General features: G+C 36.6%; 1 protein-coding gene across 1 annotated transcript in view; it reads right to left on the bottom strand.

Annotated features, from left to right (window-relative positions):
* Positions 1-8,149: 8,149 nt before the first annotated feature.
* The window catches only part of LOC113935553 (zinc finger protein 850), a 123,237-nt gene continuing 115,238 nt past the window's right edge, over positions 8,150-16,148 (bottom strand). Inside the window, 2 exon segments of the mRNA XM_027617636.2 lie at positions 8,150-9,584; positions 14,608-14,629. Coding sequence (XP_027473437.2) covers positions 8,252-9,584; positions 14,608-14,629 — 1,355 coding nt within the window. The 3' untranslated portion in view covers positions 8,150-8,251.

The raw sequence follows: 16,148 nt of genomic DNA, 5'->3' as shown, positions 1-16,148 counted from the left end.
GCTGTACATTAGATCCCTAGAACTTATTCATCTTATAACAGAAAGTGTGTACCCTTTGACCAAAATCTCCCCATATCCCCCACCACTCTGATAACAACCACTATACTGTTTCTATGAGTTGACCTATTTCAGATTCCACATATGAGTGATATTCTATAGTATTTTTCTTTCTCTGGCTTATTTCACTTAGCATAATGCCCTGAGTTGATCCAAGTTGTCACAAATAGCAAGATTTCCTTCTTTCTCATGGATGAATGATACTCTACTGTATATATACCACTTCTTCTTTATCCATTCATTCATTGACTGACTCAGGTTGTTTCCATATCTTGGCTATTGTAAATAATGCTGCAAGGATATGGAAGTGTACATATGTGGAATTTAAGAAACCAAACAGATGAACAGAGGGGAAAGAAAAAAAGAGAGAGGCAAACCATAAAGTAGACTCTTTTTCTTTTAAGATTTTATTTATTTATTTGACAGAGAGAGACAGAGAGAGGGAACACGAGCAGGGGGAGTGGGGGAGGGAGAAGGAGGCTTCCCGCGGAGCAGGGAGCCCAATGTGAGACTCCATTCCAGGACCCTGGGACCATGACCTGAGCTGAAGGCAGATGCTTAAGGACTGAGCCACCCAGGCACCCCCATAAAGTAGACTCTTTAAGTATAGAGAACAAACTGAGGGTTGCTAGAGGGGAGGTGGGCAGGGAAATGGGCTAAATGGGTGATGGGTATTAAGGAAGGCACTTATTGTGATGAGCACTGCATGTTACATGTAAGTGATGAATCACTAAATTCTACTCCTGAAACTAATGTTAGACTATATGTTAACTAACTTAGGATTTAAATAAAAACTTGAAACAGAAAAGAAATATAGCATTAAAAAAAAGAATATGGAAGTATAGGTATCTCATTGATATCTGTTTTCATTTCCTTTGATATACCCAGAAGTGGGATTGTTGGATCATATGGAAGTTTTATTTTTAATTTTTTAAGGAACCTCTATACTCTCTTCCATAGTAGCTGTACAAATTTACATTCCCACCAACAGTGCACAAGGATTTAGTTTTCTCTACATCCTCACCAACACTTGTTAACTCTGGACTTTTTTTTTTTTTAAGATTTTATTTATTTATTTGACAGAGAGAGACACAGCGAGAGAGGGAACACAAGCAGGGGGAGTGGGAGAGGGTGAAGCAGGCTTCCTCTTGAGTAGGGAGCCCGATGCAGGGCTCGATCCCAGGACCCCGGGATCATGACCTGAGCCTAAGGCAGACGCTTAATGACGGAGCCACCCAGGCACCCCTAAATCTGGATTTCTTGATAATAGCCATTCTAACAGGTGTGAGAGAATACCTCATTGTGGTTTTGATTTGCATTTCCCTGATGATTAGTGGTGTTGAGCATCTTTTCATGTACCTGTTACCTATTTTATGTATTCCTTGGGAAAGTGTCTCCTCGATTCTGCCCATTTTTTAGATTTATTGGGTTTTATATTTTGAATATTAACTTATTTTGAAATATGATTTGCAAATTTTTTTTCCATTCCATAGGTTGCCTTTTCATTTTGTTGACTGTTTCTTTTGCTGTGCAGGAAACTTTCACTTATTTAGTACCATATATTTATTTTTGCTTTTGTTTGTGCTTTTGGTGTCATAACCAAATAATCATTGCCAAGACCAATGTCAAAGAGGTTTTTCCTGTTTTATTCTAGGAGGTTTAGGATTCTAGTTCTTATGTTTAAGTCTTTAATCCATTTTGAGTTAATTTTTGTGAGTGGTACAGATATGGGTCCAATTTCATTTTTTCCCATGTGAATATCCAGTTTTCCCAACACTATTTAATGAAGAAACTATCTTTCCCCCCAACGAATATTCTAGGCTCCCTTGTCAAATATTAGCTGACTGTATATGCAAGGGTTTATTTCTGGGTTCTCAATTCTGTTCCATTGGAATATATGTCCATTTTTATGCCAGTACCAACCAATCTTAGTTACTATAGCTTTATAATATAGTTTGAAATTAGGCAGTGTGATGCCTTCAGCATTGTTCTGCTTAGTCAGGATTACCTGGGCTATTCATGGTCTTTTGTGGCTCCATACAAATTTTAGGATTCTTTTTCTATTTCTGTGAAAAATAGCAGTTGAATTTCGATAGAGATAGCATTGAATCCATACATGGCTTTGGGTGGAAGGGACATTTTAACAATAATAATTCTTCTGATTCACGAACATGGGATATCTCTTATTTGTGTCTTCAATTACTTTAATCAGTCTTGTAGTTTTCACCACACAGATTGTTCACCTCATTGGTTACAATTATTTCTACATATTTTATTATTTCTGATGCTATTGTGAATAAGATTTTTTAAAATTTCTTTTTCAGGTATTTTGTTCCTAGTGTATAGAAACACAACTCATTTCTGTGTTGATTTTATATCCTGCAACTTTAGTTTTTTCTTAGCTCTTAACAGTTTTAAGGTGGAGTCCTTAGGATTTTCTCTATATAAGATCATATCATCTAAACAGAGACAATTCTACTTCTTCCCTTCCGATCTGGATGCCTTATATTTATTTTCGCATATGATTGCCCTGGCTAGAAATTCCAGTACTATGTTGAATCAGAGTGGTGAGAGTAGACATCCTGGTGTTATTCCTGAACTGGAAGGAAAACTTTCCACCTTTCACTGTCAAGTATGATGGTGGCTCTGGGTTTGTCATATTTGGCTTTTATTGTTTGAGGAATGTTCCTTCTATACTCAAATTTGTTGAGTGTTTTTACCATTAAAGGATGTTGTATTTTGTCAAATGCTTTTCTGCACCTGTTGAGATGATCATATGATTTTTATTCTTCATTCTATTAATGTGGTATATCACATTTATTGATGTGAATATGTTGAACTATCCTTGTATCTCAGGGATAAATCCCACTTGATCATGGTGTATGATCCTTTTAATGTCCTGTTGAATTCAGTAAGCTAATATTTTTCTTGAGAATTTTTGCATTTATATTCATCAGGATTATTGACCTGTAATTTTTTTCTTGTGTCCTTGTCTGGTTTTGGCATCAGGGTAAGGCTAACCTTTTGAAATGAGCTTGGGAGTGTTCCCTCCTCTTCAATTTTTTGTAAGAGTTTGAGAATTGGCATTCTTCAAATGTTTGATAAAATTCAACAGCAAAGCCATCTGGTGCTGGGCTTTTCTTCATTGGAAATTGGTCTCTCCAGATTTTTTATTTCTTCATAATTCAGTCTTGATAGGTCATATGTTTCTAGGAATTTATCCACTTCTAGATTACCCAATTTGTTAGCATACAAGTGTTCATAGTAGTCTCTTATGATCTTTTGTATTGCTGTGATATCAGTTGGAATGTTTTCTCTTTCATTTCTGATTTTATTTGGATCCTTTTGCTTTTCTTCTTTTTTATATATAATGTGTTGTTAGAATAATTTTATTTATTTATTTATTGAGATTTTATTTATTCATTTGAGAGAGAGTACAAGTGATTTACCTGATAATTGGCAGGATTATGGGGGGGGGGAGGCAGAGGGAGAGAGAGAAGCAGACTCCCCACTGAGCAGGGAGCCTGATGTGGGGCTCAGTCCCAGGACCTGGAGATCATGACCTGAGCCAAAGGCAAACGCTTAACCATCTGAACCCCCCAGGTGCCCCTTTTTGCTTTTTTTCTTAGTCTAAAGTTTTGTCAATTTCATCTTTTCAAAACCAGCTTTTAGCTTTGCTAATCTTTTCTATTGGTTTACTAGTCTCTATCTCATTTATTTCAGCTCTGATCTTTATTTCCTTCTGCTAACTTTGGCCTTGGTTTGTTTTTCTTTTTCTAGTTCCTTGACATTTAAAGTTGTTTATTTAAAATCTCTCATTTTCCCTTACACATGCATTTATTGCTATAAACTTCCCTCTAAGAAATGCTTTTAGAGCATCACTTATGTATTTGTCTGTTGAGTTTCCATTTTCATTTGTTTGGGGATTTTTTTTTTCCTCTTGATTTCTTCCTTGGCCCATTGGTTATTCAGGAGTGTGTTGCCTAGTTTCCACATATTTGTAAAATTTCCAGCTTTCTCTTGTTTTTTGATTTTTAGTTTCATACCATTGTGGTTGGAAAAGATACTTGGTATGATGTCAGTCTAAATTTCCTAAGAATTGTTTTGTGACCTATCATATGATCTATCCTGGAGAATATTCCACGTGCACTTGAGAAGATGTGTATTCTGCTGTCGTTGTTGAGTGGAATGTTCTGTTAGGTCCAGTTGGTCTAATGTATGATTCAAGTCAAATGTTTCTACATTGATTTTCTGTTTGAATGATCCATCTGTTACTTAAAGTGAAGTATTGAAATCACCTACTGTTCTTGTATTGCCTATTTCTCCCTTCAGATCTGTAAGTATTTGCTTAACATATTTAGGTGTTCCAATATTGGGTGCATAAACATTTATGATCGTTATATCTTCTTGATGAAGTGACCTCTTTATCATTCTATAATGACCTTCTTTGTCTCATAATAATTTTTGGCTTAAAGTCTATTTTGTCTTATATAAGTATGGGCCAACCCTGTAAGGCCAATCCCACTTTCTGCTTCCATGGAATATCTTTTTCCATCTCTTCACTTTGAGCCTATGTAGGACGTTAAAGCTGAAGTGACTTTTGGTAGGTAGCATATAGTTGAATCTTATCCATCTGGCCATTCTATGCCTTTTGATTGGTAAATTCAATTCATTTATATTTAGAGAAATTATTAATATGTAGACTTACTAATGCCATCTTATAAATAACTCACTGGCTATTTTGGAGTTCCATTGTTCTTTTTTCCCCTCTCTTTTCCATGGTGATATGCTCTGACTCCCCTCACTTATCTTTTGTGAATCTAATAGATTTTTGCTTTGTGGTTATCGTGAGACTTACGTAAAACATCTTATAAGGGCACCTGGGTGGCTCAGTCAGTTAGGTGGCTGGCTCTTGATTTTGGCTCAGGTCATGATCTTGGGGTCCTGGGATCAAGCCCTGTGTCAGCCTCCGGACTCAGTGAGGAGACTGCTTGAGAATTCTTTCTCTCCCTCTCCCTTTGCCCCTTCCCCTGCCCTCTCTTTAAAATAAATAAATCTTTTAAAAAATCTTATAAAACAGTCCATTTTAAGCTGATGGATAGCAACTTTAATCACATACAAAAGCTCTACTCTTTTACTGCCCCTTTTATGTTTCTGATTTTACCATTTTTTACTTTTTATATTCTGAATTCATTAAGAGATTACAGTATTTTTTATATATTCTTGTTTGTTTTGTGGTGTCCCACACATCTTGTAGGCTTTCTTCACTCTCATTCCTTTTTTCTTTGTTCTCCTCTGACTGGGGTATTTCAAAGCCCCCATCCTCTACCTCTCTGATTTTATATTTGCTTGGTCTATTCTCCTGTTGATGTTCTCTATTGCATTTTACATTTCATTCACTCTTCAGCTCCAGATTTGTTTGGCTTGTTTTTATGATTTCTCTTTGTTGAATTTCTCATTTTACTCATGTATTGCTTTCCTGCTTATTGAGTTCTATGTTTTATTGTAGCTCATTGAGTTTCTTTAAAACAGCTAATTTGAATTATCAGGTAAATCACAGAATTCTGTCTTTTGAGTTCATTTACTAGAGGATTATTGAGATCTTTTTGTAATGTCATGTTTCATTGATTCCTCATGTTTCTTGGAGTTTTGCATTGCTGTCTTCTCATTTGAAGTAGTCGCCTCCTCCAAATATTACTAGATGCCTTCTGGTCAGAGATACTTTTTATTGGTCCTGCTTATAACTGAGGCTTTCTCTGTCCTTGTAGGAATACATGTGCTCCCTGCTTCTTGCCCCCTTGTGGCAGAAATCTTAAGCTTCTTTGTCTTCTCTCAACCTTACAACTCACCAGGCTGGCTGCTGGAAACCTCTTTTGTTTTTCCTAAGATAATACTATAGCTCGTTTGTGATTTCTCCCTCACCACAGACTCTGGCCTGTTTTCTGCATGCTCTCTGTCTGCCAAAACTGGCCCTTACTGCCATACTTGGGAGTGTACACAAAGAGCTAGTTGAAGAATTAAGGGAGCTGTGGGTTTAATGTTTGGGGCACTGGGTGTGCCTGCAAGCCAAGTGGGGGATCCTTGTGCAAGGTTCTCCCAGTGGCTTGTGGTGGGCTTCCTGCTGGAGACCTGGATGCAGCTGGTAGGAATTGTATTTCTTTAATACATTCCAATATTCTTATATCCTCATTTCCTCTCGCTGCAGTCATGCAGGTACTGCCTCAATACTGTGGGTACTGCAGGAGAGAAACAAGTTTCTTTAGCAGCATCCTATACAGGTAGGGAAGCTGGACAATCACCCACTGTTTTCCCCTGCAGAAGAAGTCATTGCTGGCTAGTTCAGCTCCATGGTATGCCACCTTGGGGAAGGGGTGGCACTGGTAAAGTTCATCTTACCCCCTCCTTTTTTTTTTCTTTTTCTCCAACACAGTGCTAGACTCTCTCCTCAGGAAATCTGGAGTTCTACAAAGGCTCTCTCATTTGTGAGTGTCTGCTCAAATCAGCATTCTCCAGATTTGCCCTTAATGCAGCCACAAGGGGCTGGGGATGGTTCAGACTCCTGCTGGTTTCACAGCCTGTATCAAGGACTGTCAGCTTATTACTCGATATGGGTGAGACTCCTCTCAGGTTCCTTAGCTTATGGTGTTGGATCCCACAACAACCACAGAGGGGCCAAATGAGGGTAGGCATCTTATGCTGTCATGATGCTGATGTCATTCCTCAAAATTCAAATTTCTATGAAGAATTTTTATTTTCACCTTGGTATGAATTTTTCCTTCTTACACTTTACCATCACATATTTTTCTTTAAGATGAATTATCTCTTGTCATAAGAAATAGATGTTGGTCAAACTTTTCTTATATTCATTTACATGAATGTCTTTTTTTCCATCATATTGTCTTTGATGTTCAGTAAAACATGGATACTAGTTAAAAGTTTTTCCATAACAAAATTGAAAAGATAATAATAATGACAAAGGCTAATACTAAGCAAGTTTTATTATGTGATAGGCACAATTGTAGAATCCACATAACAAGCCTCCGAAGTGAGTTAATTATGCCCACATTACCATAAGCACATTATATATGCATATAAAAGGATCTGGAAGAATAAGTAAGTTGGCTAACATTGGGGAAATAACTAGGGTCATGAACGTTGGTCAAGGGAAGCAGAGCTTATACATTATGGTATGAATCTTTAAAAGCAGAAAAGACCCCATACATTTTCTCTGAAATGAACAATAAAAAATAAAGACACATTTAAAAGGAGCCATCAAGATAACTCTTTATAATGGCAAAATTTTCCATATTTGACAAAATAGGGGCTTGAAAAAGACAGGTGAATACCTTCAAGCCAATAGATGAGGAACAATATATTTACAAAGAATATTAAAGGCTGGTTATAGTATAGCATAATCACACTTTCTTTCAAAAACCATGACATAGTCTTAAAGGGTTTGCTACAAAAGTTCAACAATGATTGTCTACGGTTGGTATGATTACAGATAACTATTTTTGTTCATATCTACATTAATATAGAGAAGAACTGTTTGGCAAAAAGAGTGTAGACTTTATAAAAGTAAAGTAAAACAATATTCCAAAACAAAAGATATAGATCCACAAGATATTAAAGGATATTTAGAAGTAACAGTAACAACACAAACAAAATGGAACACAGATATGCAAATTTAGAAAACAAAGACTGACCTGATATCCATGCTTCGTATGTATAAAAATATAACTTACCATCAAACAGGCAATAAAAAATACAAAAATAGATAAGATTATTAAATAAATGGTATTGAAATGAGAAACAGGGAGGGACAAATTTAGACCCTCAATAAATAATTTAAAATAATTTTGAGATGGATCAGTAAGCAAAAGCATTAGGGTTAGCCCCCAAATGAATTTTTTGATGTTTAAAATAAAGGCAAAATACAATAAGCAGTTTTTTTAATTTTTAATATTCACAAGTATGAATTTTCCAAAAATAATGAAAGAATGAATATAGATAGAGTTCTTCAAATTGGTTTTTCTTTTCCTGTATAAATTCTCTCAGATGAAGTGGTAAAGCACAAGTAAGGCATTTGTACCTTAGTTACATTTGTAGTGACACTCCCTAATATGAGTTTTCTTATGTGTCCTGTGTCCTTCCTTAACCACATAATTCTAACATAAATTTCCAATTCACAGAGCTACTCAGCAGTATGACTTTTTTTATGTTGCTGAATCTCTGAACCCCTCCCAAAAGCCTTTCCACATTCCTTACATTCATAAAGTTTCTCACCAGTATGAATTTTCTGATGTTGAGTAAGGTTTGAGCCAGTACCAAAATTCTTCCCACATTCCTTACATTCATAGGGTTTTTCACCACTGTGTATTCTCTGGTGCCGGTTAAGAGCTGAACCACTACTGAAGGACTTTCCACATTCTTTACATTCATACGGTTTTTCACCAGTGTGAATTAGCTGGTGTTGGATAAGTTTTGAGCCACTACCAAAGGCCTTGCCACATTCTTTACATTCGTAAGGTTTCTCACCAGTATGAATTCTCTGATGTTGAGTAAGGTCTGAACAACTACTAAAGGCCTTCCCACATTCCTTACACTCATAGGGTTTCTCACCAGTGTGCATTCTTTGATGCTGAATAAGTTTTGAACCACTTCTAAAGGCCTTCTCACAATCCTTACACTCATAGGGTTTCTCACCAGTGTGAATTCTCTGATGTTGAGTGAGATCTGAGCCACTATTAAAAGCCTTCCCACATTCCTTACATATATAAGGTTTCTCACCAGTGTGAATTCTTTGATGTCGAGTAAGGGCTGATCCAAAACTAAAAGCCTTCCCACATTCATTACATATATATGGTTTTTCACCAGTATGAATTCTCTGATGCCGAGTAAGGGCCGAACCACTACTAAAGGCCATTCCACATGCTTTACATTCATAAGGTTTCTCACCAGTATGAATCCTTCGATGTTGAGTAAGGTTTGAACCACTGCCAAAAGCCTTCCCACAATCCTTACATTCATAAGGTTTCTCACCTGTGTGAATTCTGTGATGCCGAGTAAGGGCTGATTCAAAACTAAAGGACTTCCCACATTCCTTACACTCATAAGGCTTTTCACCACTGTGAATTATCTGATGTCGAATAAGGCCTGATCCAAAACTAAAGGCTTTCCCGCATTCTTTACATTCATATGGTTTCTCACCAGTATGAATTCTCTGATGATGAGTAAGGTTTGAGCCACTACCAAAGGCCTTTCCACATTCACTACATTCATAAGGCTTCTCACCAGTATGAATTCTTTGATGGTAAGCAAGGTTTGCACCACTACCAAAGGCCTTGCCACATTCTTTACATTCATAAGGTTTCTCACCAGTATGAATTCGCTGATGTCGAATAAGGACCGATACAAAACTAAAATCCTTCCCACATTCCTTACATTCAAGGAGTTTCTCATCAGTATGTATTCTCTGATGCTGGGTATTGAAAGTGGGCATGTCTTCAGAAGTAAATATCATTTGACTGAAATGTCCTTCCTGAGATTCCTGTTTTCTCTCAAACTGGCTTTTACATTCCCAATCACCTCTGAAACTTGAACACTCAATGCTGTTTTTTATAAGTCTTTCCATTATCTCTCATCAGGATGATTCTATTCCATAAATATCCTTTTTCAGAAATAATTTCTTGGTCTCAACCTTGATTCACAGTCTGAAAGAAAATATAAAAGCAAACATTCACTTTTTTTGTGTTCTGGGAGAAAAAAACTTTAATAGAAATGAAAAGACTTAACTGAAACTAATTTTCATAAAAAGTGAATAGCTTATACAGTTCTTAAATATGATTGGGCAATTTGATCAGTTGAAAAGCAAAGTAAAAAGAAGTCACACTGGAAGGTGAAGGAGATATTTAGGAAAACAGATTAGTCAGTTGTTCCTAAATAGTAATTTAAATAAAAATCCCCTTCAAACACGGGGACCTTGATAAATATAAAGACATCTAGGCTCTACCCCAATTTTGTTAGAGAATAAATCTAGTGTCATATACATTTTGTAAAATGAGGGTAATTACCATTTAACCCATTTCTTAGGGTTGTTTGGAGCATTAAGAAACTACAACTAGAAGGAAAAATCTAGGATAATCAATCAAGTAACAAACATAAATTGCATATAATCTGAAGGAAATAGAAGAGAATGTTACTCCAGATATAGCAATATCCTGATGAAAGATTAATGTGACGAATGAGCACTGCAGAAGGAAGAATCTACGGTGGTTAGAATGTGGCTTATTTATGCCATTTCATAAAATCCACATTTGCCAAGGAAGTCTATGAGGCTAAGCTTGGGAGAACAAAAAAGGGGACTCAGCAAAAGCTACTGTAATTGAGAATCTAGTTTTAAAGTCTGAGAGAAGGGAAGAGCAGATAGAGGTGATACTACTGGCAGATTGCAAGGACGCAAACAGATAAGTATTCTGAACCCCAGCTCCAGTGATTATTGAATGATTCTGAAATCACACAAAATATATTTATGTAGTTGTATAAAGTAACTGCCACAGTGTTTAGTAGCTATTATTTTTGGAAGACCTACATGCCAGAAAAGAGACTAGGAAAAAGAATGGATTTAAAAATATCAATTAAGTCCTTGAGCAAATATATCAAACCCCAAAGGTAAAAACATCTGAGCTCCATTCTCCTCTTATAACACTTACACAGCAAGATTGTTTGGGGTAGGCCTAAATATGTCCTGAAATTGTTCTTTCCATCTCCACTGTCAACAGATGATCCAGGCCAAAATTGTCTTTTATTTGGGCACAAAAGCAGCATTTTATTTAGTTGACTGCCCTTCCAGTTTTACACCCTTAGCAGCCAGAGTGATATTCAGCCTGGCAGTGTTCTGTTAAAAATGCTTCAGTGATTCCCCATTGTCCTTAGGATAAGATCTGTATTCCTTAACTTGGTCTTAACAATTCCTCAGTAATCTGCCTCCTGCCTGCCTCTTCAACCTGATACTTCTCTCCCCTCAACAATAAGTTATAGCTACACCGGTCTTCTCAGTTTTTTAAATGCACTAAACTATAATACTTCCCCCCCACACACATACACAAAATGATTTCATCTACCCTACATATTTGTCTATACTCTTGGCCTTACCAGTTCCTGGACATTGTTCAGGTCTCTGCTACATGGCATATCCTAATAAAGATCTTTTCTGAATACTCAGTCTTAATTATGCACATCCCACCATTACCTCTCAAAGCACTTTTCCCCCTTTTTTTCCTTCCATTTTTTGTATTCTGTTTTGGTAAGGGTTGATTACACATTTGTCTCCTACAATTGCAAACTTCATATTTGAATGTTTGCTTAATGTCTGTCTTCTACAGTAGAGCCAGCCTTCAGGAAGGAAGGATAATCAAGGCCTGTTACTTTAATTGACTTGAATTCTGGCACATGCGAAAGGATCAAGATACATTTAATGAATGCCTAATATAATAAATTAGTTTCAAAACTCATTATCCTTAAAAATAAACATGTAAAAACAAGATCTCTCTAGAAAGAGAATACTTTCTCTCAAAGAGGACAAGTGGATCACATGCAGTTTTTCCTGCCCTTTTAAAAGCTTCACTAAAACTAATGAAATGGATTTTTTATTTTTTATTTGATTTTAAGATTTTATTTATTTATTTGAGAGAGAGAATGAGACAGAGAGAGAGCATGAGGGGGGAAGGGTCAGAGGGAGAAGCAGACTCCCCGCTGAGCAGGGAGCCCAATGTGGGACTCGATCCCGGGACTCCAGGATCATGACCTGAGCCAAAGGCAGTCACTCAACCAACTGAGCCACCCAGGCACCCCGGATTTTTTGTTTTTTAAAGATTTTATTTATTCTTCAACAGAGAGAGAGAGACAGCGAGAGAGGGAACACAAGCAGGGCGAGTGGGAGAGGGAGAAGCAGGCTTCCTGCTGAGCAGGGAGCCCAACGTGGGACTGGATCCCAGGACCCTGGGATCATGACCTGAGCTGAAGGCAGACGCTTAACCACTGAGCCACCCAGGTACCCTGAAATGGACTTTTTAAAAAGGACCAAATGCTCAGGCAAAGAGAATTAAAGTGGAGGTAGAAGCAACAAAACTTTTTAAGTTCAAAAAATAAATGATGACTAACTTAACAAACCAAAGAATGATGAAACCTAACTCAAAAAGTAAAGAAAACCCAGAGGAGGATGATTTATGCTGCAGAATCCCCAGAAAGGCTTTAAAAATGGGGGCACTATGTACCTACAGAAATTTACCAGTTGGCATACAAAAAGTTAAGTCAGGTTCATAGTGTCTGCTCTAAACTCCGGAGAGGCAAATACCATCACATAGTTAAGGAAAATTTACATGTAAGAAAAGATTAAATAAACAAACCCCAAAGAACTTAGAAGAGAAACTACATAAGAAAACAAGAAAAATTTCAGAAACCACTATTAATATCCTAAGAAGGACATGAGAAGTTATTTTTTTACATGGTAGAAAACTAGGATGACGTAAAAGGAATGAGATAAAGAAAGAATCTTAGGAAATGAAAATATAAAGTGGGAATAAAAACAAATAATTACAAAGATTAAAATATAAGTGAAAAATCTCTTTTTTTAAAATATTTTATTTATTTATTTGACAGAGAGAAAGTGAGAAAGGGAACACAAGCAGGGGGAGTGGGAGAGGGAGAAGCAGGTTTCCCGCGGAGCACGGAGCCCGATGCGGGGCTCAATCCCAGGACCCTGGGATCATGACCTGAGCCGAAGGCAGACGCTTAACGACTGAGCCACCCAGGTGCCCCGAAAAATCTCTTTAAAAAGTACAAGAAGATATGCAAATGGAAAACGAATGAAAATTGGAAGGTCATGCAAGGCAGCTCAATATCTAATGGAAAGAGAACATTTTTAAAAGTGTGCTAAGCATCTGCCAAGTGTCAGGCAGGGTGCTAGAAGGAATAAAGCAATCTAAAAATTATCATTTTGAAAGCACCAATATAATCTAATCTAAACATTAATTCAGGCAAGGATTCTCAGTAAATCCTAAAACCAGAAAGTGAATGGTTGTTGAGAAAAAGGATATTCACTGGTCTCATAGTATCACTCCACAGGCTATTTACTAATTATAAAGGGAAAAATATACCTTTATACTGGGAAGATTTAGTATTCACCACCTTTAACCTTAAGTTAAAAAAACTGGGCATCACCAATAGTGCAACAACCTGTCTCCCAATGTAACGTAATAAAAGGTACACCATCCTACATCCTACGCTTGCCAAATACTTAAGCTGAATCTAAGCCTCCGATTTCCATGAGAAAGCCATCAGACAAATGGAGGTTGTTAAGACAGTCTATAAGAGAACTGTCTGAATTGTCTAAAACATTCAGTGTCATATTAAACAAACAAACAAAAAATGAAAGCCTGTTCTAGATTAAAAGAGACTAAAGAGACCCAACATCTAAAATAATACATGAATCTTGACTGGATCCTAGATCAAACAAACAAGTGACCAAGTAAATGAACAAAAAACATTACATCAGCTAAAAAAAAAACTTTTTTGGGAACCACTGGAAATACTTGAACATGAAATGTTTGAGGTGATATTAATGAGTTAATGTAAATTTTCAGATTTGCTATGTCATTGTTATTGTTTGGAAAAATGTCCTTATACCTAGGAAAGGCATGCTAAAAGTATTAAGGGTAAAATGTCCAGAGTCCCCAACTTATTTTCAGATGATTCCAGGGGGTGAGGAATATGTGTGTGCGTGAGTGCGTGTGTGTTTAGAAAGATAAAGCAAATGTGGCAAAATGTCAACAATTGGCAATTTTAGGTGATGACTAAATAGGGTATATAGGGTACACTGGAATATTCTTTCAATTTTGCTGTATATTAGAAAATTTTCAAAGAAAACAGAAATTACGGATTGTTTTAGAAAGTAGTATTTAAGAAATTTTCCAGACTTGAAGGACGTGAATCTCCACATTTAATGGACTCACTTGACACCTAGAATAAAGAATAAAAATGATTCACACTAACATATATGTTACATTGGGTTCCAGGACACTAGAAACAAAGAAAAGACCATAAAATATTCCAAAGATTAAAAATAGGGCATAAATAAAAATGCAGGAATGAAAATGGCTTTGGAGTTCTCAATATACTAAGCCAGAAGTCATAACTACAAAATTATAAAGAAAAGTAATTTCAAGTAGAATTCCTATCCTGCAAAAGAACCAATGTACTGGGTGAAAGAGCCCTTTTCAGATATACTAGAACTCACAAGTTTAACACATTCATCCATTCTTATATGCCACCTATATCAAAAACCAATTCTTATAAAAGACTTTATTTGAGAGAGAGAGAGAGTGTGTGTGCACTAGTGGGGGGGGAGTGGGAGGGACAGAGGGAGAGGGAGAAGCAGACTCTCCACTGAACAGGGAGCCTAATGTGGGGCTCGATTCTAGGACCCTGGAATCATGACCTGAGCTGAAGGTAGACGCTTAACCAACTGAGTCACCCAGGCACCCCCAAAACCAATTTTGACAACTGAAGTTTTCTTGGAGTCAGTCAAAAAACAAGAAGACATGAAATCCAAGAAATAAAAACTCAACACAGAAGATGAACACAGAATTCAAAAAGGCAAAATTTAAAATAACAGTTGGCAGAAAAAAAGAAAGGATTGTAGGAGGGTTGTCTAAACACAGGAACCTGACAGATTTCCCAAAAATTTAGTTATATGGACTACCAGGCATCACCCTCCCTTAAAAAACAGGCAATATTAATAACTTAGAAAATAAAGTTGTAGAACAAAGTACACATGACTCATACCTCAGTTATGAATAAATCCATGATAAAGAGTAAAGAAATAAGCCTTATAATGGGAGAAGATATTTATAAAATAGTTACCAAAAACCTAGTATCCAAAATATAAAGACCTTTTTCAAATCACTAATAAGAAGCTAAATGATAAATGATCCAAGAGAAAAGGAACCACTAAATAAATAAGAAGATATCTGTTATATAATAAACAATTTGTCTGGTCTTTGTCCCAGGTTTCTAGATCATAGTTTCTAAAGCCCTTGGAATTTCCCAAGTGATAGAAGTGTCTTTGTTATTGGATCACACCTGAGTTTGTGCTGATGATATAACTCATGGTGTGCCTGTGTATGTAGCTTGAGCATTGGAGGTGGTCAACCCAACCTCTGGGAGAGGGGAGTGAAACTGGAGATTGAGTTCAATCATGCAGCCAATAATTAATCATTCGTGCCACATAATGGAACCCCAATAAAAAGTGTGGACACTGAAGCTCTGTAGAACTTTCTGGCTGATGAACACACTGATGAACCAGAAAGGTAATGTACTCTAATTCCACAAGGAAATTCTACAGAAACTGTATTTGGGTTCCTTCCCAACTTTGCTTATGTATCTCTTCATTTGGCTACTCCTGATTTATATCCTTATTATTTATAATAAAACTTTAATTTTGAGTATAGTGCTTTCCTGAATTCTAAGTTATTCTAATAAAATTATTAAACTTGGTGGGAGGGGGCAGTCATGGGGACCCTTTCTTCCCAACCAGATTTGTAGCCAGTTGGTCTAAGGAAGGGAGAGTAAACAGTTAAAACCTGTGGAGTCTGACACTAACTCAGGGTGGTTAGTGACAGAATTCAACTGAAGTAACCACTTGGGGTTAAAACAGAATAATATCCCACATGCATGGACTGAAAAATTTAGTAGTGTTAAAAGATGGCAAAACTCAAAGCAATCTGCAGATTCAATGCAACCTCTATCAAAATTTCAATGGCGTTTTTGGAGAAATGAAAAGATGATCCTCAAATTCATACAGAATGGGCCCTGAATAGCCAAACAATATTGTAAAAGAAAAACAAAGTATGAAGATTACCTCCTGATTTCAAAACTTACTAACAAAAAGTTATAGTAATCAAAATATTGTGATACTGACACAACTAGCATAGATATATAGACCAATGGGATAGAACTGAGAACCTAGAAATAAACCTAAATACCTATGACCAATTGGTTTTCAACAGGATGACAAGTCCATTCAAGGGGGA

This window comes from Zalophus californianus, chromosome 17 (genome assembly GCF_009762305.2).
Source record: "Zalophus californianus isolate mZalCal1 chromosome 17, mZalCal1.pri.v2, whole genome shotgun sequence".
Taxonomy (NCBI): Eukaryota; Metazoa; Chordata; class Mammalia; order Carnivora; family Otariidae; genus Zalophus; species Zalophus californianus.
The sequence above is the reverse complement of the archived record's forward strand: the minus strand, read 5'-3'. Positions and strand labels throughout refer to the sequence as shown.